The following is a 26,176-nucleotide window of genomic DNA, read 5'->3' on the forward strand; positions in this document are numbered from 1 at the left end:
TTTGGGGTCCCTGTGGAGGTGCAGTTTCCCTGCATCAGGGTGGGTGGGGCTTTTTTACGTTTTTGTGGGTTCAGATTTTGAAAGTATGTGTAGCCTCTTTCACATGGATAACATTCCTGCCCTGTCTGTGTTTGTTTTTTCAGGATCATTAGTGACTCCTGTCTTTTCACATTAAGGCTGGTAGTGTCTACACTGTATATTATATTGTAAACTACAGACATACAGTATAAGACCGACTTGTCCAGAACAGTGTTTGATGATTTTTTTTTTGGTATTTGTTAATTAAATGTTTAGCTTGCTGAATGAAAAATGACATCCTTTAAACAATATTTTTATTAATGGACCCATATCATACACTTTAAAATAATTATATGTAGAATTCCACTAATTAACTGGCAGCAGTTTCACAAGCATGAGTTCACCTCACCTCATACTGTCAGTAAATATTACAAAAATTTAATTGAACAGCTCAAACACACTAATAAAAATATATACAAATAATTTACTTAACGTTTCTTTGTACATTACACAAACACTACAGGATTCATTCATGCTTCTAAAATCTTAAAAAATTGTCGAACACTAATCTATTAATCTAGTTATTTTATTTCAGTTCTTTACAAACATGACGTCACACTTAGCATTTTTATCTTTGTTTTTCCACAGTTAGTGATTGTAATTAGGAAACTCTCACACCCTAAATACTTATTTGTACACAGCAATTTTCTGTATTTGATTGAAAATGTACTTTGCTTTTAGAAATTCTCTGTAAGTCTAAAGTGCTGTCACTATTATGGGGAGATCGCTGGTGCGAATCCTGGTCATGCAGCTTGCCATCAGCTGACAGAGGCCTGAGAAATCACAATGGGCTCTCTCTGGGTTGGTAGATAACGCTCTTTCCCCTTATCACTCCAAAGGGTGATGTCGATCAGCACAGGGCGTCTGTGAGCTGATGTATCGGAACCAAGGGGCCGTGTTTTTCTTCCGAGTGCACTATGATGCTCCTCGGCAATGCTGCATCAAAAGGTGGGGGCTAACTGCACACGTGTCAGAGGAGGCATGCGCTAGTCTTCACCCTCCTTGTGTTGTGGCATCACTAGTAATGGGGGATATACAGCTGAGTAGTAGCAGAATGAGTGGGACAATCGGCCTAGCTAAATTGGAAAGAAAAATAGGTGGAAAAAAAAAACTTTAAAACATGACTTTAACAGCCTATTTGTGTTTTCATTCCTTTATGATTGATGCATGATGAATAGAAATATAGTCTTCTGATTAGCAGCCATGTAGCATGCTTTTTTGTTTGAAGCAACATGCGAAAGGTTAGTTTAAAAACATGGCCTTTATAATATATTCATGGATTTCAGACAATTTAAAAAATGCTTGGGGAGTGAACGTTTCTTCGCCGTTTCTGCCTTTTAACAGGTTAATGTGTCTGCATGTGTGAGAGACACCATGACCGTGAATCTGTGACTCCTCATTCTCTTATCTATCCAACTGAAAGACACGCTTCCAATGATTCATATTTTGCTCTGATAAGAGGATGTCAGTGTTGTTCTTTTACCTCTGCCTTCCATCACTTCTGTTTTGACCATATTTTCTGTGTTCCACTTCTTATCCTCGGCTGATGTTTGCTTTTGTTTCTGTAGTCTCTGGACACGAGTGTCAGGAGGAAAAGAATGATAGAGCGTAAAGTGAGGAAAGATGGAAAGAGAGAGGGCAGAGTGAAAGATAGAAAGGCCATCTGGGGGACAGGAGAAGAAAGGGGGTCCTTGAGAAAAGTCAGAAGGAGAGAAGGGGTGTAAATCATAGATGATTAAGCAAGAAAGAGTTGGAAGGGAGATGGTTGTGGTGTCTGCGGGGAGGGAGTCACTAGCTGACCCAGAAAATCCAAACACAGTTATTCAGACTCCCTGGACATTCCTTACACTTATACAGATGTTGCTCTGCAGACAATAAGGTCAAAGACCTACAACCATAACCCTGAGGTCAAAGTCATATAAGGGAACTGCATTATATCACACAGTTTGCGGAAAATAAAGAGACCAGTTTACAGATTAACTACAATAGTGCACTTTCAGAAATGATGGTCTGTGAACACAGCTCAACGTGCAGTCTACAATATAGAGCCCTATTGTACAACCTGCACAAGACGCGTCATGATGCTCTTTGCCATCTTACACCCCGCCAACAGTCTATTTTTTTATACCATGGCCTCAGTGTTTAGGAATGAATCTAGCCTGGTGAAAGATATATATACCTAATTGTACTTAAAACATATTGAGAAATGTCTAAGTATACTAACAAATATACTAACAGATGTATGTACTTAAAATATATTAAAAGTACATTCATATTATACTTTCATCAAATGTTTGAAAGTAAACTCGTATAATACTTTTTGAACAGTACAATATAGTGTATTAAAAAATAGACTACTATTAAGTACACTTTTAGTTTAATGTAATTCTATATAATTCTACAAAACGTATTTCTAAGTATACTTTGGAACATGTACTTTTAAGCAAAGTGTGTTAAAAACAACTGATGTTACAGTAGTTCACTTAAACTATAATGTATCATGTAACTTTTATAGAAAGTTTTCCATTTTTAATTAATTACTACTACTAATTAAAAAAATAATAAAAGTAAATTTGTAACATGCTAAAAGTTGTAGTACAGTATGTTAAAATATATTTTCATACCCAACAAAGTACACTAGAAGTGTGCTACTTACAAAAAAACAGGAACGAGAAGCATATTTGTACTCTTAGTACATTTCTAATATACCTGGTGTATAAAAATGATACATTTAATTTATATTAAAATTGTATTTATTAAATATACTAAAAGATTTATGTTCTTACTAAAATATATTAAAAACAAGTACATTAATATTTTGCTTTTATCAAATGTTTGAAAATAAATTCGGCTCATACTTTTTGAAAAGTACAATTTAGTGTATTTAACAAAAATAGACTACAATGAAGTACACGTTTAGTTTAATGTAATTCTATATAATTCTACAAAACTTATTTCCAAATATATTTTGGAACATGTACTTTTTAAGCAAAGTGTGTTAAAAACAACTGCTGTTACAGTAGTTCACTTAAAGTGTAATGTATCATGTAACTTTTTAAAAAGTTTTACACTTTTATTTAATTACTACTACTAATAAAAAAAAAACATAAAAACATAAAAAACATAAAAAAGTACATTTTTAACATGCAAAATTTGTAGTACAGTATGTTAAAATGTATGTTTTTGTACCCAACGATGTACACTAGAAGTGTGCTACTTTCAAAAAACAGGAACGAGAAGCATATTTGTACTCTAATGTAAATATAAAGTATTTAACATCAATTCTTAGTACATTTCTAATATACCTGGTGTATAAAAGTGATACAGTTTTAATACACATTAAATGTATTATAATTTTACTGTAAGCATATTTAAAAAATGGGGTTACATACATGAAGTAGTATATATTTAAATGTTACTTAAGTATATGTAAAATAGTTCTATTTTAGTACACTTAGCGCAATTTAAGTAAGATTTTGTACTATTTTTAGTATAATAATAAAGTATAATAAGTACAACAAATTTGTTCCAGCATTTTTAGCACTCTTTAAATATACTAATAATTATTGTGAATACAAGAAGACTTTAGTGCCCTATAGCATAATAATGCTTAGTATACTTTAATCTACTTTTTTTTCACCATGGTACACTTATGGCCGTGGTGGTCTGGAAGTGAGGTGTGTTCAGGTAAATTTCTGGCGCGTTGCTATTTTGGCAGCGGAAAACATAGGAGCTCCACTGACTTAAATGAACCTAGACAACAGTCAATCATCAGAGGCCATTCCTATATGTGCACCATGCCCATTAAACCTGACTTTTAACTCAACAATAAACATTATAAAGAATATACATTGAAATAACATTGCTGTTCCCCTAAATGAGCTGCTGGCGTACCTTCACAGAGTGAACACACAGTTATCCTCTGCTGAGACGCAAAAAAGAGCCACACTGTTAAGATACGAATGCGCCAAAGTCAGAGCTCACTTGGCTTTTAAAGGGAATGATATGTGACACACTGATTGGTTTATGTCACGTTAAGCCGAAAACACACACCCACGATTATTTAAGATAATTACTGTAGCTCATGCCTTTGTGCATTTCGACCTGTACAAAGTGTATTTTTTGCACCCTCACAATACCAAAAACACCCCGACACGCCTTAAATCCAGCTATGGCATCTGCAATTGACCAGTGTGCTATAAATCACTAAAACAGGGTCCATGGTATGTTTTCTGAATCTTTTATTGAAGAAAACAACAGAAAAAAAAAAACAGAACAGAACTGCATTCCCATACAAGGACACAATCACGGGTGCGCCCCAAGGTTACATGAGGGCAGCTTTACACTCTACACATATTGGTGAGTCTGAGAATGTGCGTGATGGATTGGCTGAGGTGAAAAGGGGGTAGCGAGGGGGAATATGTGAAGAGGATGGGTGTGCCAGTGTCTCTACACACACACGTTAACGGATACAGATCCCTCCAGCATGAAACTGAAACCTCCAGAAACCGCTGGCAGCAGTTCAAACACTGCTCGGCCTTAAAGGACTGGGGTTCATACTACTCATCTCGTTCCCAGACTGGCTTTGAATAGCACTGTCACACAACTGGCAACTCAATACATACACTACATACAATAGTGCCCCTCAGAAGCTAGGGAATACTTTGCTTTTGACGTTTTCCAAGGAATGGTGAGGTCAATTTTACATTTACTCTTCAATTAAGTAAGGAAAAGCCCACCAGTTTGTGTTTTTTTTTAAACCAAGTCTCACTGTTGTTAACAGTACCTCTAGAACCAGAGCTAAACAGGGTGAGGCAGTCTTCAGCCATTATGCTGCAGTCAGCTGGAATAAACTCCCAGAAGCCCTGAGATGTGCTCAGACTATAACCTGTAACAGGCTGAGCTTTCCAAACTGTTAACTTGCTCTAGTTTTTCACACTTTAATATTTTTTTATAATTTCTTGTATTTAGGTTTTTAATAATTTGAAGTCTTTAATTTCAAGTTAATTTATTTTATTTTATGTCTCTGTCCATATCAGTGTTTCTACACTCTTTGTCCAGCTTACCAGCTCCACAGAGGATAGAAAAGCACTTTGTAGTTCTATAATAATTACAGACTGTATTCCTGTATCTGTTTCTCTGTATACATTAATAATTTCCTTTCATCCTCTTCTTCAATGGTCAGGAACCCACAGGATAGACCACCACAGGGCTATGTATCCTCTGTATTGATCGATTTTTTAGCAAAAAACATGAAATCAGATGATGGTTCTATAATTTAGCTGATCCTGAGAGCCAATCAGATCATATCAGATCGAGAGCTAAGGTTTACCACACTGCTGATTGGGGCTCACTGTTTGTTGGGCTGCTAGATGGAGCTGGCACACAGGTGCAGCCACTCACTCATTACCAGCCAGTATTGTACATGGCTTCAGGCTCAACTCAACCAGTCTATTTTTTTTTTTTTAGGTTTTTCTTTTCATTCTTTTTTTTTTGTTTGTCTTTTCTGCTTTTTATAATTGTATAATGTGTACGACTAAAACATAATTTGGAGGAAAGAGAATGAAGACTTTTAATACCACTAACCGGATTGCCCTTTTGAGAGTGCATCTTTGTTAGCAGTCCTTACAATTAGTATATATTAGAAGAGCAACACAACAGAGCTAACCAGCACCATTATACAAACAAAACAAAATGTTAATGTGGTTTTAAGACCCGTGTTTAATCAGAAATCAATGATCAGCCACAAAGACACTGATCAGTCCATCCTCTAATATGTATCATGCCTATTGAATTGTGCATGTGACCATCAAACTGCAGACTGCAGTATATAGCTTTTTTTAATAGATTGTAGCTGGCTGGCTGGATTTGCTTGGCTGGGTTGTAATAATGGCAGTAAGGAAGGAGCTGTAGGGAATAATACTGAGCTCTGTCACAGACACCTTCCCTCATGCCTGTAGTACTGTCCACATTCACTACCAGCTATAAAACAAATAGACCACCCACACAAAGAGAGCGTGCGAGACTGAGAGAGAGAGAGAGAGAGAGAGAGAGAGAGAGAGAGAGAGAGAGAGAGAGAGAGAGAGAGAGAGAGAGAGAGAGACGGAATAACTCCAATCCAACAGTAGAGGACTGGCAGGATACCACATTAATGACATGTGGCTGAGCAGTGACATAACAGTCCTTCTGCATCATGCCACTGCAAACACAGGTTAATCTGAAACACCCACATATTAAAATGTAAAGTGGAATATTCACTACAGAGAAATTTCAAAAGCTTAAAAAAAAGTGAACCATCAAGCGTGCCGAATTCCTCAGCAGTGCTCTCTCTCCACACATCCACATCCTGTAGAAGCAGCAAAAATATTCCATAAGCCCCTGAAATTCCACACACGTGAAGAAAAAAAGAGCTCCCTCCACGGCCACACCTCAGTAATCCTAATTGAGTGTGCAAACACAGCATTTCCACACACAGTCCTGCATACCACGCACATTTGGTCCTGATTTAGCCACTAATGAACAAGAAAATAAACAAGCTCATATCAGCTCGCCCAGGAGGAGCACCAGAGGACCAGCTCTAAAGTGTGTGTGTGTGTAAAAATGCCTGTACAATGAGGTCACAAATAGAGATGGGGGCTCAGAAAGCAGTGGAGTGGTCAGGGGTGTGGCCTACGCACAGAACCAAGTGCTTTCAAACTATTCAAATGCAAATACTTATACAAATATGGGGGATATATATATATATATATATATATATATATAATTTATATATTTAATTATTAAATTGAATATGTTTTATCCATTGCAATTGTTTTGGTGGCAGTTGATGCAGTATTCATGAAAATACACAACACAAAACTGCCACATCAATCTAGTTCAAGGATTCAATGATTCAAGGAAACTATACTGTCATTCACATCCCATGTGGTACATGAGACGGAATGAAATTGCATTCTCACGTTCCAGTTGATTGATTGATAAAATAAGATAAATATAACGATAACCTAGAATAAAATAAAATAGAATAAAATATATAAAGATAAATACCAAGATAAATACACTAAATATAATGGGAGTAGGAAAATAGCAGCAACATAAAGACCAGAGTGCAAGTTTAGCTATAGCAGCTTAAATAAGTGTGAAAAAAGGGCAGTAAAATGATAAAGTGTCTCAGTGCAGACAAAGAGTCAGTGTTGTTGTCCTTAAAAGTGTCAGCGTAGTGTGTTGTCTAGGTGGGGTAAAAGTTCAACAATTTAAATAAATCGATGATCGAATGGAATTAAATTAAATATGATTTAATGCTGGACATTATGATTGCTGAAAATAGGAGTGTGAGTTTAGATGTAAAGATTGGTGTCAGACAATGCTTCATTTAGTGTTGAGACTCGGACCACTGTTTTACTCTGTTGTAGATCCTACTGTTCTAATTGGATAAAAAACAGATTTTACAAGTGATACAGTTTATTTTTTTTCCTAATTTTTTATTTAAACAACATTTGCCTTGTATTGCAACCTCTCTATTATGTTATGTATAATATTGCCAATGTTCTTGCTAATACACTTAGTCCTAACTGAAACATTTGAGTATGATATTGATATCAGAGCTTAGATGTACAGTATTAGATTATATACATTTGCAATTAAGGTGACAAAAATGCATTTATTGAGTTATTTTTTAAGGTATTGTAAGTTCTTTGTTGTATAGTTTGTAAATATGTGACTTGGGTTGTTATGAGAAATGTCCAGATGCTATTTTACAACTGCAAATTCACCTCAGAATGAAACACTGATTTTTCATTTATGGAGGGCTTGTGAAAGCATTACAGCAAACTGCATTACAAACTGTTTTTAACACTGTAACAAAACACTGTAACTGTTAGCAAACTTTGGAGATTGTAGTCTGGTTACATTACATTACATTTGGCAGACGCTTTTGTCCAAAGCGACTTACAATAGTGAAGTACAAAAGTAATAGAAGTTAAAGGTAAAAACATCTTTAGACAGGGCCTAAAGGAGGTCAAAAGGACGTAGTGGGAGGAGTGAAGGAGGGGAAGAAGGAAATGAGGTTAGAGTAGTTAGTATGTTAGAGGTGTTAGGAGAGTAAGTGCTCTTTGAAGAGCTCTGTCTTGAGGAGTTTATTAAAGATAGTGAGAGATTCTCCTGATCTGGTAGTAGAAGGTAGTTTGTTCCACCATTGGGGAACTCTGTATGAGAACAGTCTGGATTGCTTTGTGTGAATGTTTGTTTGGTAAAGTGAGGTGACGTTCATTGGAGGAGCGCAGCGGCCGGGAGGTAGCGTAAGCCTTCAGGAGTGATCAGTGCAGGTAGGAAGGAGCTGTTCTGTCATCACCTTGTAGGCGATTGTAAGAGCTTTGAATTTGATGCGAGCATCAACTGGTAGCCAATGGAGCTTAATGAGCAGCGGGGTGACACGTGCCCGTTTTGGCTGGTTGAAGACCAGATGTGCTGCTGCATTCTGGATCGTTTGGTTGGCTTTGCCTCCTCTCATATCCCTAAGAATTAATTTTTCAAGTCTTACATGGTAAGAAAAAAATAGCTAGTAATCCAGTTTGGGAAAAACTGAGATAGTTTAGTGTGCTTTTAAAGGAGGAAAAGCTGGTTAGAAACGCTAAAAGCCAGTCAGCAAGAAAAAGCAAAGCACAGACCATTATTTATGCCATATTTATTGCGGTGTGATACAATGTATACTTAAATGCTTAATTAACCTGGTTTGCTGCTTTCTACTTTAACCTGAAACCAAAAAATTTTAATGTTTACCATTAGAGAAACAGACTGCCAGTACAGACAACATATCTCTGAACCTTAATAGAAAGTCGTACATTTAAAGCATTGAATTTAATGTAGGCTTTTTACTGTTAAGTACTTTTTATATCACTTACAAAATTCCACAGAAGTTTACAGCAATATTAGCATGCTGACCTACATCACGGCTGATAAAACACTCTGCAGAAATGTACATATTGTCTCCCTTGCTCTTAGAATGCATCCCCACTCTGCAGAGTTAATGGGATGATAAAACCATAGAAAACCTCAGGAGAGCTTGACTCAATACAACACTGTTTGATCATTCAAATTGCTCTGAGCCTGTGGCGAACAATGAAAAACTTACAGCTTAGAATGATAAGTACTTTGTTTTAAAGGCACGTCGCCTCATTCTAACGCTCTTCAAAGTTCCAAAAATCGGCCCCTGAATAACAAAACGTAAGAACCGCTAATAAAAGTGATGTCGACTAATATGGATCTTGCTTCTCTTACAGCATGCTGAATGCTGATCATTCCAGAGGCCTGTTTCCTCAAGGTCATTCATAAAATGTATTTATTTTTCGGTAGATTCATTACTTTGTGGCTCATATTTTATATTACTTTATATTATATATTTTTAATAAAGCTAACAAAAGCCAGTATAGAATATTATAATTTTATTATAAATTATGTGCAGAAAACTGGGTACCGTCAACCTCTTTGTGGCTTGAAAATTTAGCTGAACACTCACAACATCCTCCACTACCAGAGGCGTGCAGACATAGACATCAGGTGGTGCTAAAGCAACTCTGCCCTTTATCAACCAAAGTGCCCTTTTGAAACTTCGTATCGGAGGAGGCATGTACTAGTCTTTAGTAGTACCTCTTAGTGTTGGGGCATCACTAGTGATAGAGGGAGTCCTAATAAGTGGGTTGAATAATTGGCTGTTTAAATTGGGAAGAAAATGGGAAGAAAAAATAGAAATATAATTATATAAAATGGTAATACTTGTTCCTTCTTAGCTCCACTTGGATCAGGTATTCCTTCCTAAGTAATTCCTTCTTGGGTTTGATATTTCTGTTCTGTTAAGCTGGTTCAGTACAGCAGCTGCTTTAGTATTTTATTTTAGTCAAAGAAATCCCAAGAGCAGAAGGAAAGAGTCTAACAAGCCTCAGTTTCAATACTGATATATTCTGGAAATACGAAGAGGCTCTACGGTTCTCTGCAGTTCTGTAGGGAGCTCAGTACTTTACTTTAGATTCTTGACCTGCTGTTTCTATTCTTTTTTGGTAGCTATTTTTATTTCTACTTGTGGTAACACTATGTGACCACTGCTTTAGGTTATTCTATCCACCTCTGGTTGCTGAGTGAACACATTGAGTGAGTACATTTTCTTGCAAAACACTTATGCAGCTATCTGTGTATAATTAGTGGCCTTTCTGGAGGGAGACCTTTAACGAGGACGTTTTCAGGGCTCTCAAGTGGTGCAAACAATGGAGCCCTTATTTGATTGCCAGAGCCACAATATATGTGTCTGAGAGTCCATATTTTGCAGTGCTCTTAGTGTGCAGACAGGAAGTCGATGTATTCCCTACAATCAACCTTAAATAACTAAATAACGCATTCTTGTTTTAGAGTACCACTGCACTGTATATTTCAGTGGGCTCCTACTAGAACACAGCAAGTTCATCTCAGGAAGGGACTGTTAATCAGCACACCAATGGAATTGGAAACAGGGGGAAATGTTTAAATGTGCAACTTCCAACCAGAGTATAAATAAAACTGGAATAGAGTGTATTTGCTTTTCTGTTCTACCAAACTTTTAATATGCTATTGTGTTCCTGTGGATAAGGTTTTGATATACTTGAATGAGGATTTGTTTAAAACTATGTATAAGTTGGGATACAGTTAAATAAATGTACATAAATATATATATATATATATATATATATATATATATATATATATATATATATATATATATATATATATATAAATTATATGCACATCTATGGACCCATAAGATAAGATAAGATAAAACTTTGTCTATTAGATTGACATTGAATGGAAAATTGTCTTTGTCAATCTGGCAGACAAATACATGAAATTACATGAACACAGTAAATAAATAAATACATGAATAAATACAAAAGACGCAAATACATACAGATTATGAATTATGTGGTTAAATTGTGTATTGCATCCTTATTCAGAATAGCCACAGAAGATGGAACAAATGACTTTTTGTACCCATTCATCTTAGCTAGTGGAACCTTTAGTCTCCTGCCTGATGGGAGGAACTGAAATGATAAAGGGGATGAGTGGGATCACTCTAGACCTGAATTGTCTTTTTTGTCATGGATTGGCTGTATAGATTCTGTAGATTCTGACAATTGTTTGGCTCCCAATATTTTATTGACAATAGAACATAATAGAACACAATAAAAAGCACACATATTAGTTAGTATTGAGATATTTTACCACTTCATTGAAAACATTCACTTATTAAGAACTTAATGGCAGCATTGCACCTTAAAAAAAGTTGTGACAGAGCAATAAAAGGCTTGTCAATTAAGTGGTACTAATACTAATAAAAATGCCTGTAATTGCAGTAAGCATGACTACATGAATTTTTTTGTTCAGAGTTTTTTTTTTTTCTTTTCAAAAGCAAAAGCTAAGCAAAGACTGCACCCATCTAAATAAACTGTGTCTAAAAGTTGTGGAACTATTTTAGAACAAATGTTTTTTCAATGTTAAATTGTGAACACTTAAAATAAATAAAATGATTTACTCTATTTATTCAATCTTTTTCTCATCAGGAGTCGGCTGCCAAGAAAACACCACTACACCGGATGTGCTATTAGTGAAATCAAGAATGCCAGAACAGAATGCACCAGTTCGTGGAGATGATGTCCATGATAGCGAAGGTAACATCACAGCTTATTAAAAGTGGCAGCATATACAGTACTTACACTAGAAGCAAAAAGCCTTAAAGGCAGGGGGCACCAAGTGGTCCAGTGGTCTAAAGCACTGCCACTATGATTGGGAGGTCGGTGGTTTGAATCCCAGTCATGCAGCTTGCCATCAGCTGCCAGAGCCCTGAGAGAGCAAGCCCAGTTGGCCTTGCTCTCTCTCTGGGTGGGTAGATGCCACTCTTTCCCCACATCACTGCTAGGGTGATGTTGATCAGCACAAGGCATCTGTGAGCTGATGTATTGAAACTGAGTTTCTTTGCTGCTTGGGTTGTGGCATCACCTGTAATGGGGGATATACAGCTGACTAGCAGCTGAATGGGTTGGACAATTGGTCTAGTTAAGCTGTGAGAAAATTAGAAATAAAATTACATATAAAAAATCCTAAAGGACAAATTTACCATCTTTTTTTTGCAGAACAAACCCAGGTTGTGGTTTTCCCCACACTACCAGAGGGGTTCTTAAGACAAACCACTAAAAACCCTGAGACTGAGCAGAACTGGACAACCCTGAGCAGCGAATCCACCACAGTGGCAGAGCCTGAGGGACAGCAGGACACCCAAACCCCTCAGCACATCACCACCAACCAGCCTATTGCTGAACCTAGCATAACACATACGGTGAGAGAACAGTCACACATTTACAAAACAGTTACATAGCAAACCTCTGAACAGGCACTATTTCAACAAGTATTTTATTTTTTATTACTTCACTACTGATATAGGTTTGCATTTAAGAGCTTTTTACTAGAATTGTAAAGAATTTTTACAATGAAAAATAAGAAGAATGAATGATGACAGTCTTTTCAATTATATGAAATCACTTTGTAATGCAATTTAGATACATTTGTATTCTTTTAACTCTTCTTGCATTTCTTCACAAGTTAATGGAATATACTGTAACTATTGTTGTTGCGGTCATGCTAAAACATTGTATCTCGGGTGTTTTGAGGGGTCCAGCGCTCTAAAGCACTGCCACTATGATCAGGAGATTGCCGGTTTGAATCCTGTTCATGTAGCTTGCCATCGGCTACCGGAGCCCTGAGATTGCACAATTGGATTTGCTCTCTCTCTGGATGGGTAGATGGCACTCTTTCCCCTCATCACTCCAAAGGGTGATGTTGATCAGCACAAGTCATCTGTGAGCTGATCTATCGTAACCGAGTCGCTGTGCTTTCCTTCGAGTGTGCTGTGATGCTACTCAGCAATGCTGCATCAGCAGCAGCATGAAAAGAGGCATTGGCTGACTTCATATTTGTCGGAGGAGTTATGTGCTAGTCTTCACCCTCCTGGTGTTGGGGCATCACTAGTGATAGGGGGAGTCCTAATGAGTCGGGTAATTGGCCGTGTAAATTGTTAAGAAAATGTTTTAATTTCCCCAATATTATTAGGCCTGCACAATATCCCTTATTTTGTTCATATTTTACACAAAGGAAATTAATAATTTATTGGCACTTTGGATTACTGACTGTATAATACAATATATAACAAAATATCTCTATCATCTAATTGATGAGTTTCTTTTATTTTTTGCCAATTTGAAAACTTCTGGAATTTAATCAATAGGAAGATGGATGATCACAGGCATCAAACCAAGCTGAACTGCTTGAATTTGTGCACCAGGAGTAAAGGCATAAAGTTATCCAAAAGCAGTGTGTAAAACTGGTGGAGGAGAACATGCCAAGATGCATGAAAACTGTGATTAAAAACCAGGGTTATTCCACCAAGTATTGATTTCTAAACTCTTAAAACTTTATGAATGTGAACTTGTTTTCTTTGCATTATTTGAGGTCTGAAAGTTCTGCATCTTTTTTGATATTTCAGCCATTTTTCATTTTCTGCAAATAGATGCTTTGAATGATAATGTTTTTATTTGGAATTCGAAAGAAATGTTGTCTGTAGTTTATAGAATAAAACAACAATGTTAATTTGATTAAGCTGATTCAGAAACTGAAGTGATCTCTTATTTTTTTCCAGAGCTGTATATACCTGCTCCGACATCGATTGAAATTTCTTTTTGTTCTATATACTTGTACTATATACATTTTTAAGATGTTTTTAATTTTTTTGTGTGTAAATATGATGGAAAAACATTCGAGTAAGGCTTGATTGTCCACAGGGTCCGGTGGTGTGTGTGGACGAGGCTGCAGTGAGAGGAAAAGAGGCTGTGAGTCTGAAGCTGAAGACGTCTTCCAGCTGTGTGAGTAACACTCAGATCCAGCACCAAACCTAAAGAGACATCCTTCACGCATCTCCCAGTAGAACATAAACTGACTGGTTTTAGGAGGAAGTGAAGGAACCATTTATAAATGTTGCTCATAAACGTAAAATATAGCAGTCAGCATTTCCCAGTCAGAAATGAAAACTTTGCTAAGTGGTCTTCACTAGCTTGCATTCACATAGCCACCTGTGCCTTTCAGTGAGGAGCATGTCTTCTGAGGAGGCTGCACGTAGAAAAACCTGCAAAAATAAAATGTGGACAAACACACACACACACAGATACACACACACACACGTCTGCATTCCAGAACTGACTTTACAGAAGCATTCACTAGTACACTGTGTGCCACCTCCTCCAGAAATATCATCTGTGGAAAATCCATACTTGGTAATTGCTGTCACAGAGATTATAGATTAACTGTGCAAAGAATCAAGAAAGAAAGAATATAAAATATGAAAAAGAATGCTCTATAAAAGGCATTTGAAGGGAGTTTTAATTTATCATAACTTACCCCATCTCTCTTACAATTAAAGTCACAGTTTATTCTGTTTTATCCAAAATCTGGTAAGCTTCTTAGTAGAGCTGCATTCAGAACTTTGATTGGTAGATTGGTAGTGGAAAGGTAAGGAAGACCATTTGAATTATTCATCGCATTTATAAAAGAACCCAGATGTGTTTAAGTAATACATGTAAAAGTATTACACAAACAACTCTAAACCCTTATATAATCTCTTTTATCTCTTTTACCCCTTATATTATCTCAATTATCTTCTATAAAGAAAGCAGGCTATTATGCACATTTGACTATAAGGCACAATATCAGAGAATGGGTCTATTTTCATACATAAGGTGCACCAGTAGTTAAAAGGTGCATCGAGCGGCACTACTAAGGATGCCTACATCGAAGTGAACAAGGGTGTCGCCATGTTTTTCGGATGTAATCAGTGTATGGATGCAGTCCACACAAATAAAACCAGCGATTTGAAAAATATGCATTATTACACACAATATCAGCCACCAATCTCATGTAAAGAGAAGTTATTTTTTTAATAAAAAAAAAACATATGTATATATTCTCCAGTTAATGTAGGGTACTTTAAACAGATAATAAGGTGGACGGTAATAGGGGACACTTCTAATTCTGCAAATCTTGCAGCTGGGGGCACCTAGGTAACCAAAACTGTAATTCTTTAAAAAAAAAATCTATAATCTACACACCTTCTCTACTGATAAGTGGATTTTACGTCAGAAAATATATAATACAGTTATAACAGTATAACATTTGGTTTATCTTGAATATTCTTATTCTTATTCTTATACGATCTTATTATTTCCAGGTAAGTAATTCTAACTTACCAAAATACACAAAAGTGCACTTTTCTGGTGGCTTTTTCACATGCAAATAATTCAGGCCACATTGCTAACAAACAATGGGCTGGGCATGATATGTTTTTCAGTATGGCTAACTAACTGTGCTTGGTGCTGCAGTACTAAACCGTTCATTGGGAGGGCTTTAAGTCTGAGGGATCTGCCTATTGGTTAGCTTGGCCACACAGTCACCATAGCAGCGTTAAATGAGCCCAGTCACTAGCATTGCTGACATGTTACTGATGTTGAACAATACTGGTAATAAAGTGAGACTGGTAGCTGGTAGCTGTATAAAAACACACAGTTTTTAGGATTAGACAGAATTAGTTTCTCAGGGGGTTCTGGGGAAATGTTCTTATTTATAGGGGGTCCTCTGCGATTTTATTTCTGTCTAGAACGACCATGTATGTGTTTTTCTTAGACATTCTTTAATAAAATTACAGGCTGAATTACCTGCTGTTTTTTTCGCACTGTAATTACACTTTGGTCGTGCGTTTCCACGGCGATCCACGTAAAAACAACAGCGAGTGGAAATGGAGGAGCTACTGAACATGATGTCATGTCAATAAGAAAGCCTAAAAACTCATTAGTTCAATTGTAGTCTAGATGCGAGAGTTTTATTACTAGGTAGAAGTGTGAAATATTTTTCACAGTTGTCCCCCTGAGAAACTAATCCCATCTGGATATGGCTTTAGTAACAGCCGGCCAATGTTTTTTTCATTACTTTACTTCACAGTAACTTTACAGTAAACTCTAAAACTGAACCAACAGCTGTTTAAAATTTATATCATTTACTTAATTGCCATTTAGCATGTTATATATTTTTTAATCTGTAACAGTTATAATAACAGTTCATTCTGCACTTATCACAAAAATATATCAGAAATCAATAAAGGCAGGAATAAAACATCCATTACACAATGGCACTTATTTGTATTGTAAAACAATCAAAGGCAACTTTGAGTAGTTTAGGTTTTCCTAACTTCAAATTCATGCAGCACACCGCCTGGTTTACAGTTTATAGACACAGCAGCTCTGGAACAGTTTTATTCACTCGTAAAAAAACAAAGATATCCAGCGTGTTTTAACACCTCTGTGTTTTCTGCCATTACCACTCTTTTCTCTAATGTGCGATTAGCCATTGATAAAACCCCACCACAGAGTAAACAAACCCATGAGGGATAGTATGAAAGTAGATTTTCCGGTGTGAAACTGAAATGGGTTTAATTACCTTTTCTACAATGTTTTGATGCACAAACACATTAACTGATTACCCACTATAAAAAAAAATATATAAAAAGCACATATTAAAAGCAAATTTTGATCACATTTTGGATGGAGCTTCATAACAAACATCACAACTGCAGAGGATTTAAGAGCTTATTTAGACATTTAGAGTTTTATATCAAATATTTGAACAAGGCCTAGACACTCAGATAATAAAACAAATACACATACAGAGGAGAGATCCTGGGGATATGCATCAGGCAAACATCTGCTCTCTTCTGATTGGATAGGAACATCACTTTGGACAGATTAATGTGCATAAAGTTTGCCTCTGCTCTAACTTTTTGGCGCACTTTATCCACTGGACCGGACGCACCAGACCCGTGATGCACCACACAGCTGCGTCTGATGGATCCAACGCTTCCCCACTGGAAATGAACAGGATTTATTGCAGTGTGCGGACATGACAGAGCAGTGTAAATGATGCGTCAGGTGTACTCTACTTGATGAATGTCTCCCACTGCTACAAGCTGAATTGCACTGTAATACATGCTAGTCTGGTACACAGGACCTTCTTACTGTATTTGTGTTCTTGCTCCAATTCCAGGAAGGTTTGATGCTTTTTGATCCACTTTTTCCCATGTGTGAAAACAAACCAAAACTTACAAACTTGTTACCTCACTTAGACCAACTTTTAAGTACTTGCAGTATTTGATTGTAGCTCTATGACTCTAACTCTATGACAAACATAGAACAAACCAATAAACTATTATGCTTCCACAGAATCAGGTACATTTGAGAGACAACTTACATATTCTGGTTGAAACTCTGGTGGAGAGAATCACCATAAATATTCACTTTGCCTCCAATTAGATGCAAGTCTTAACAACGGCCATCTTAACAGTAAGTGGTGAAAACCTGTAGCACACACACACTGATAATATACAGGGGTTGGACAATGAAACTGAAACAGCTGTCATTTTAGTGTGGGAGGTTTTATGGCTAAATTTGAGCAGCCTGGTGGCTAATCTTCATTAATTGCACATTGCACCAGTAAGAGCAAAGAAGAGTGTGAAGGTTCAATTAGCAGGGTAAGAGCACAGTTTTGCTCAAAATATTGCAATGCACACAACATTATGGGTGACATAGCAGAGTTCAAAAGAGGACAAATTGTTGGTGCACGTCTTGCTGGCGCATCTGTGACCAAGATAGTCTTTGGGATGTATCAAGAGCCACGGTATCCAGGGTAATGTCAGCATACCACCAAGAAGGACCAACCACATCCAACAGGATTAACTGTGGACGCTGTAAGAGGAAGCTGTCTGAAAGGGATGTTCGGGTGCTAAGCCGGATTGTATCCAAAAAAACATAAAACCACGGCTGATCAAATCACGCAGAATTCAATGTTCACCTCAACTCTCCTGTTTCCACCAGAACTGTCCGTCAGGACAATAAATTATTGTGGTCTAAAACCAGGTGTTTCAGTTTCGTTGTCCAACCCCTGTATATTGTAATGTGCAAATTTAGACGTCAATTTCCATTAATAAAACTTGAAACATTTGCTTTTTTGCGCTTTAACCATATTATTTGCTCTGTTTTTTTTTTCTCTGTAATACAACTATTGGCACAATACAGTTGGGCCAGTGTTCTTTTGGCAGAGATTATATCCTTAATATGCTTTAAAAAAAAAAGCAAACTGACTATTTCATTAGTTTATTCATAGAAAATGAATCTCAAAACGATAAAATATCATCAAATTGCACACTCTACCACCTCTTATGCCGCAATGCAGAGAAGTTAAATAATTCTAGTTTAAAAAGGGAGTGAAATTGTGTATGTGACCCGTGTCATTGAGAAACGCACTGAGGATGTAGTGGATGAACAACAAAAAAAAGTAGAACAAAGAAGCAGCAGCAGCAGTACTGTCCTAGCAAACAACTTCAGAAGCAGGAATTTTGCCAAGTTCCACAAATAGGCCTCTCCACAAAGGCAGCTGTGTGCTTGTGTGCGTGTTTGCGAGTGTTAGTTAAAAACATCTCTTGAGTGAGCTACCGAGGGGGAAGTATGTGCCACACGCCCCTGGACTTGTGACGCTGGCACCAGGACAGCTGCATCTCGCTTTAGCTGAGCGAGTACTGCACTGATTAGATTGTGAACATTAAGCTCATGAAGTTGGTGGCTGTGATAGCTGGTCCTCTGTGCAGAGCCAAATCCCAACTCAAACAATCCCAGCAACCTACTTCTTACAAGGGATTTCATCGATAGCTTTATTTCCGGAGCGAGTTATGCTGGTACACGAGCCCTCTCGGAGTCTGTGCAGTCGTCTAGGCCTGTCCTCATTTCCACATCAATGAAAACACTTAGTCTTTAGGGTAGATGCAGTTCAGTGTCTCTACAGGCAACACTTTAATATTTAAAAAATCAACATATCAATCCCTAGTGCTGAACACGGTGCCAAAAACATAAAGAACTTAACATATGCTGTACATGTGCTTCAATGTGCTTTCTGATCCTGACCTCTATAAAGGAGACACCTGTTATCAGGGGGGCAAATATCTGAAGTTAGGGATGGAGGTTGGGGGGGGGGGGTCATTTCGTGGCAGAGGCGGCATTAATGTACAGGCTTCACATTTCACCACATGCCTACCAAGATAGAGAGAGAGAGAGAGAAAGAGTGAAAGAATGAGAAACCTTCAGGGCATTCCTGTAATGTCATCCTTCAAATGGCTCAAACAGCTTGAATAGCCATGTGTGGTGAACTCATGTTTCATGCCATCATTGTCATATCAAAACCACATAGCCTACGGTGTTATTTTATTCCGTAAAGAAATAGAAAAAAAAAACACCAGCTGCTTTTCTGCTAGTTAAATGTAGTTAAACTGACTTATGTTAAACTTTAAGGACACTTTTATTGTCCTACTCCTATAAAGTAATCTTCTAGAGATGCAGGGTTTTGTTCATGTTGTTTGTAAATGTGTCTGCTTGTGGTCTCTCAGGAGGAAAACAGAGTGAAGATTCAGAGCATTCTAGAACATCTTTGTGGAGACGACAGCAAACTGGAGATCTACCAGCAAGACCACACCGACGTGATGATCATATCCGGACAATGCATCCAAGGTTTGACAGCTCATTCTGCGCGTCTGGCAGACAAAAGCAAAGCATAACTCATCACTGCATCATGAACCTTATTTGACTATCACACACAGATACATACAGATGCACACAAATACACACAGAATTGCACGTATATACACAGTATCTGTATGCATATACAGTGGCATGAAAAAGTATGTGCCCTCTTACAGATTTCTTTTGTTTTCGCATTTATGTCATACTTATATATTTCAGATTGTCAAACAAACTTTAATATCAGACAAATAGAACATGAGTAAATATAAAAAGCACTTTTATATGAATATTTCATTTATTAAGGGAAAAAAACTATCCAAACCAAAATTAAAACTGTGATTAATCACAATTTTTGGAAAGCTGAGTTCAATTCCTAACCACAACCAGGCCTGATTTCTGCCAGACCTGTAAAATCAAGAAATCACTTAAATAGAACCTGTCTGACAACATGAAGCAGATAAAATATCTTAAAAAGCAACACATTATGCCCGATCTGCGGAAATTCAAAAACAGATGAGATAAATAAAATATTTCTAAAGCTTTTGGACTTCAACGGACCACAGTGAGAGCTATTATTCACAAATGGAGAAATGAAACATTGCTGAACCTTCCCAGGAGTAATCGGCCTTCCAAAATTACTCCAAAAGGGCATGGGCAACTCATCCAGGAGGTCACACAAGAACCCACCAAAACTCAGAGTTCTAAACCTGTGGTTAGAGCTGCAAAAAGAAGGATAGACTCCATACATAATGCCATTGGATTTAGAATTGAAAAGCTTTTAATCTCCAGAGGCTGTAATGTGAAGGTTTCCCAAACAATTGTCCATATAGTATGTATGTATAGACATAACTGTTGGGCAAAATCCTTGTGTCTCCATACTTTGACATACTCTTTGTATTTTCTTTAACTGCATCAAACTTGAATGATTATTGGACCAATAAAAATGTCCCTAAAGTGATTTTTAACATTAACTTCTACGAAAAATTAAGAATGATATTTGCCTTCTCCTGTAAAGTTTCTGTTGTGGAGACACACATTTTTGCATGACAGCTTTAGTTTTATTTCAAGTACATGTTTTATATCACAATATTATATATATATATATTTTTTTAAGTTTCTTGATGATTTTTGCTGAACTGTGTTTAGAAGAACTAAACAAATCCTTTTTTCTTCTTAAACAGCTGACGCCAAAGGAATGACTGACAAGTTCAACAACGACAATATCAAAGATAAGGTAAAGTAACCACACAAACTACTGTTTTGTGCAGTAGGACAGGAAGAGTCTGACTTCAGGCACCAGATTGATGTAATAAAAAGTTAGATCGCAATCTTACATTCATACTACATGATTCAGGCTGTCCAGAATACTGCAAATAAGTAATTGGTCTCTGGTTCCCTGAGCTATGATGAAACTATGATAGACTATGGGTCATAGGTTTATGAATCATAATATGTATTTTTAAACAAAACTAAGTTTCCCCACACTGTAGAAAATGCATGATGAGATTTAACTTTGCCAAATTTACAAAGTAAAGATTCTAACCAGTAAATAGCAGTTTGAATATTATAAGTGTATAATGTCTCTACACTAGGGCTATACAATATGAAAAATATTTTGTTACAGGATATTTTGTTACAGGAATCAGATTTCTGCACAAAAGTCAATGATCCAGCATATCATGACACCAGGATGTATACAAGATTGACATAAAATTAATTAGATAAGGCAGATATAATCGTATATAAGTCGACATTGCTTGAGTATTGATGTGGTTATTGTGCATATTCACATTACGATGATGTCAAATCAGTAATGTACTCTACTCCATCTCATGATCTGTGGTTTTATACCATTACCCATTGACATACTATATTTAGCATCCTTATCAAAAGGAAATGCTCAGCTAGCTCAGAGACCCTTCCTGATAGGCTGTTTTTACTGAGAAAATGATGACAGAGCGATTCATTTACAACAAGTGCCATAGAAAAGCTAACACCTAGAGTCTTAAAAGTCTCATCCCTGCTAAAAAAAAAAACACCACCAGCCAGAGCAAAAAGCACAGACAGTTCAAGCCTTTTCCACGAGCTCAGCACAGTCAGTGTGAGACACCTTGTCCTAACGTTGAGTTCCTCTACAAACCGTAAATGTTCTAGTTGGAAGTTTTCTGCAGGAGTAGAGGCTCATTACTTCAAAGAACTTTCTCCATCAGATAGAAACTTTTTGGTAAAATCTTTAAGTCCTGTTCTGGCCTGTGTCTGACTGTGTGTGTGTGTTTGTGTCTGTATGCAGGTCGGGGTAGTGGAGGCCGTGCCTGTCTTGGTGAAGCACTCTCGAACTGTCCTGATCTCTGTCCTGCTGGCCGGCCTGCTGTTGGCCGCTCTACTAATTGCTGCATACGTCCTGAAAACCCATCGCACACAGACCAAAGGAGTACGCCTGGTAGGGTCTCAAAACAACAGTTGCACATAAAACATAAATCACAAAACACACACCTGATTCATAGGAATTATAACACTAGTAGAAAATCTGGGCTATATGTGGAGTGCAGTGTGGTGTAATGGTAATACCATATACAGCTCACTTATGTGAGCCACCACCCCCCCTCTTCGGAGGACCAATTTAGCTTTATTATTTATTAGTGTTTATATAGAGTTTCAGGTACTCTGGGCATTGTGAGAAGAAAAAAAAAGAAGAAATAGAGATATAATAAATGTTATAGGAAAAAAAGGTGAGGGAGAGTTAAAAAAAAGGCAAAATAAAAATAAGAAATAAATAATAATAATAATAATTAAATCAAACAACACTATTTGTAAACAACAAAAGAAAAAGGACAACAGATTATAGCAAAAAGGAGATAAATATTAGGGAATACCAACAAAGAAATCTGAACATTAAATCTGAAGTCATTTTTTTTCCTTCACTCATGTTGATGATGCTTTCGGAAACAGATAGGGACAAAACACAGGCCAGCCATAGTTGGAGTTTAGCAGGTTCAGCTAACTCCAACAAAGCAACCCGTCTCCAAAATGATTAAGTGAGAAATCTCATGAGAAAGCTGTTAAAACTGGATGTTTTCTCATGTACTTATTAAACAGGAAAGAATTTCTCCTTTAAAAACATGATAACTGTGACGTGTTGTCGGAAAATGAGATAAGGACATGTAAGGACAGCAAACATGATTTTCAGAAAGAACACTGAGGTGTTTTTAGAAACAGGCCCACATACTGTATAATCTACTTTTAAAAAGGAGGCAGCAGAGAAAGAGAGCAATAGCTTTAAAGAACCACTCTATTGCTAAATATTTAAATTTTATATTTAAATCAAAATTATAGTTCAGAACTTGACAATGTTTACACTTGTAAAATTAGGAAAACATAAATTTAAGAAAATATAAAATTAAGAAAATGTCTATTTTTTTTTTAATTAGTAGTTGTTTTATAAAATATAAAAATGTTTTATAAAATAAAACATTAATTTTACTCAAACATATATTCAAACATATACCTAAAAAATATACCTAATAAAATCCTGGAAACAGAAACTGAAGTAGTCCCTCAATCTTTTCTAAATTTTCTTAATTTATTCCAGAGCTGTAAATATACACACACTGCCTGTCCAAAAACATTCCGCACAAAAAACAAAAAGGTCACACACTCCAATATTTCATTAAACCGCTTTGATTGCAGGATGCATTCGCTGTGGTGTTGTTTCAATAAGCTTCTGCAATGTCACAAGATTTATTTTAATTCAGTTTTGCATACATTTTTCACCAAGATCTTGCAGCAGCATTGATGATGGTAGAGTCTGACCTCTGCACAAAACAGCTCTTCTCCATCCAGCACATCCCAAAGATTCTCAATGGGGTTAAGGTCTGGACTCTGTGGTGAACTCTCTCAATCCATGTGTGAAAATGATGATCTCATGCTCCCTGAATCACTCTTTCACTATTCAATTGCTTTCACAATGCCCCATGAGTCCCGGCATTTTCATCTTGGATTCTGCCCGTGCCATCAGGAAAGAAAAATCCAAAAATCCATTGATGGAATAACCTGGTCTATATTCAGTATGTTCAGGTAGTCAGCTGACCTCATTCTTTCAGCACATACTGTTACTGAACCTACTTAAAGCTTAAGGGAATGTTGAGACATGTATGGAGAAGCTTTATTATAAGATTATTATAAGATTGCAATGCCATCTACAGTTCCAACATTTTATGGCACCCATTTTGAGGAATGTGTGTTTATCTTTGGTGGAAAGCGATTACATAACCTGGACATGGACAGTTTTATTGCAAGCTGGTCACATGGTAAAACTTTATATAAATTATCTGAATGAAACACTACAGCACTGCCGTAAGAGACACTGTTGTTTCCTGTCTATGTTATCATTAACACATCCTCCAAGACAGATTTAGGGCCTGTGCAATCACTTGTTCCTGTTTCCATGTCTGGGTTTCCTGTATTTCGAATAAAATCACACAAAAATTTATCAAATTTGACTTGTAAGCCACAGGCCTTCTACTCGAAACATGTCAAAAAGAGTTCATGTTGTTTTGTTTATAGTAGGAAACACAGTAACAGTTGAATCACATATTATGAATCTGATCTCCACCCAAGCGGGGCCTGGGTGGGGGTATCTACTGTAATCAGGCTAATTGACAACAGTACGCGAGGGCCGATTCTATCTGTGGTGCAGCTGTGGAACTCTCTCTGCTGTAAGAGCGAAGGCGTGCCCATGCCGCTTCCCCTGTGATGTGGCGTTCTTCTGGGTTGCTCGGTTAGAACAGTAATCTAACAAACGGAGAGCTTATTGCTGAGTCACTAACCACACAACCCATAGAAACCCTTTACTGGTCCACAGACCTGCCAGCTTCATGAGGCAAGGCTCACAACACCTACTCTGACTGAAAGGTGATTCACTCGTTTATTTCACTGCCTCTGCACAGTGGTGAGAACATCAAATGAAATTACAATATACTTTAGCTTACTCAGAGCGCACCACCGTCACAGCTCCATTTCAGAGCGCACTCTTACGAGATTATCAGCCTACTTATGTAAAACCTCATCAGAACCACAGTCATAAATCAGTCTGATCTGCTCAGCCATGTTTTAAGTGGTTACACAATTACGGCTATAGAAGTTTACACATACTTGGCAACACATATCAAGGCAATTTTGGACTTTTTTGGTATCTGCAAATCCTTAAAAAGTCTTTGATTAATTTATCTAAATAGTTAGATAAAAGCCTTCATTTGTCTCTAAATTACTTAAATCTATCTCTACATAAGCTTATAAATAACACATACAGTAAATACAATTGTGGTTGTATTTTCCTCGTCATCTAGACATCAAAATTTGAGCCATGTCAAAGGGGCTTAAATACATATAAAACCTCATTACCATAGCTACCTAGCAACACCATAACAACCAGTTAGTAACATCTTAGCAACACTACAGCAACCATTTGGGATAACATATCAGTTAGCAACATCACAGTCCTTCACAGTCAACTGGTAGATTATGCACCAAATGCATTGCCAACAATATTATAGTCATTTAAATGTTGTTGAAAATATCATGAGAAAAACAAATTGTACACTCACTATATATAAAAAATTAGGATTGTTATTTACCTGAAACAAAAACATTTTAATAGCAAACTTATTAAAAAAAGTTCAATAAATAAAAAAAATTATCATCAGAAAATAATAATAATAATAATAATAATAGCAATTTTGTATGCATTAAAATACATCTCAAAGTGCTGTACATATAAACAGGTGAAGACAAATAAAATAAACAAGACAATTACAACTATTAACTTTATTACATAAAATTAAGTAATTGACAATTAAGATAAAATGATAATGTCTGCAAAAAGGGCTAATAAAATAAAAGGTAAAATAACATAAGCTTGAATTGTGAAAGGTTTTAGCTATTAAATATTAAAATAAATAAATTAAAAACAATAATAAAAGAAAAGAAAAGAAAATACTACAATAAAAAATAACAATTAAAATGGCTAATATAAAAGGTACAAAAAATTAATAATAATAATAATAATAATTAAAACCATAAAATATATAATAAAATAAATGAATCAATGATTTAAACAAAATTTGTAGAAATATGACTTCAGCTATATATGTATAGTAAGTATATTTACTATATTAAAAAAAAATATATTGGTATTTTAGAATTTTCTGTTTTACATATATATTTTTTTAAATGTTGATTTAAAATGAGTAATGAGAAATCTCGAAATTATTATTAAATATGTTCAATCCCTTTGCTGTTATAAAGGCTCAGCAACATTGTAAATGAAGGTCACCCTCAATGTTTTTTCCCCCCCGAGTGAAAATAAAGGTTGATTGATTGATTGATTAAAGTATAAAATAGGAGCTACAATTAACTCTGAC

At 36.4% G+C, this 26,176-nt stretch overlaps 2 protein-coding genes across 2 annotated transcripts in view; one reads left to right on the top strand and one right to left on the bottom strand.

The window, feature by feature from the left end:
- Positions 1–26,176, bottom strand: part of grm4 (glutamate receptor, metabotropic 4) — a 357,400-nt gene that overhangs the window by 302,405 nt on the left and 28,819 nt on the right. The window lies entirely within an intron of this gene.
- The window catches only part of si:ch211-286o17.1 (hematopoietic progenitor cell antigen CD34), a 43,249-nt gene that overhangs the window by 14,035 nt on the left and 3,038 nt on the right, over positions 1–26,176 (top strand). Inside the window, exons 2-7 of the mRNA XM_007253362.4 lie at positions 11,661–11,768; positions 12,231–12,433; positions 13,932–14,012; positions 19,625–19,745; positions 20,939–20,991; positions 22,048–22,197. Coding sequence (XP_007253424.3) covers positions 11,661–11,768; positions 12,231–12,433; positions 13,932–14,012; positions 19,625–19,745; positions 20,939–20,991; positions 22,048–22,197 — 716 coding nt within the window. The remainder of the gene's footprint in view (positions 1–11,660; positions 11,769–12,230; positions 12,434–13,931; positions 14,013–19,624; positions 19,746–20,938; positions 20,992–22,047; positions 22,198–26,176) is intronic.

This window comes from Astyanax mexicanus, chromosome 5, assembly GCF_023375975.1.
Source record: "Astyanax mexicanus isolate ESR-SI-001 chromosome 5, AstMex3_surface, whole genome shotgun sequence".
Taxonomy (NCBI): Eukaryota; Metazoa; Chordata; class Actinopteri; order Characiformes; family Acestrorhamphidae; genus Astyanax; species Astyanax mexicanus.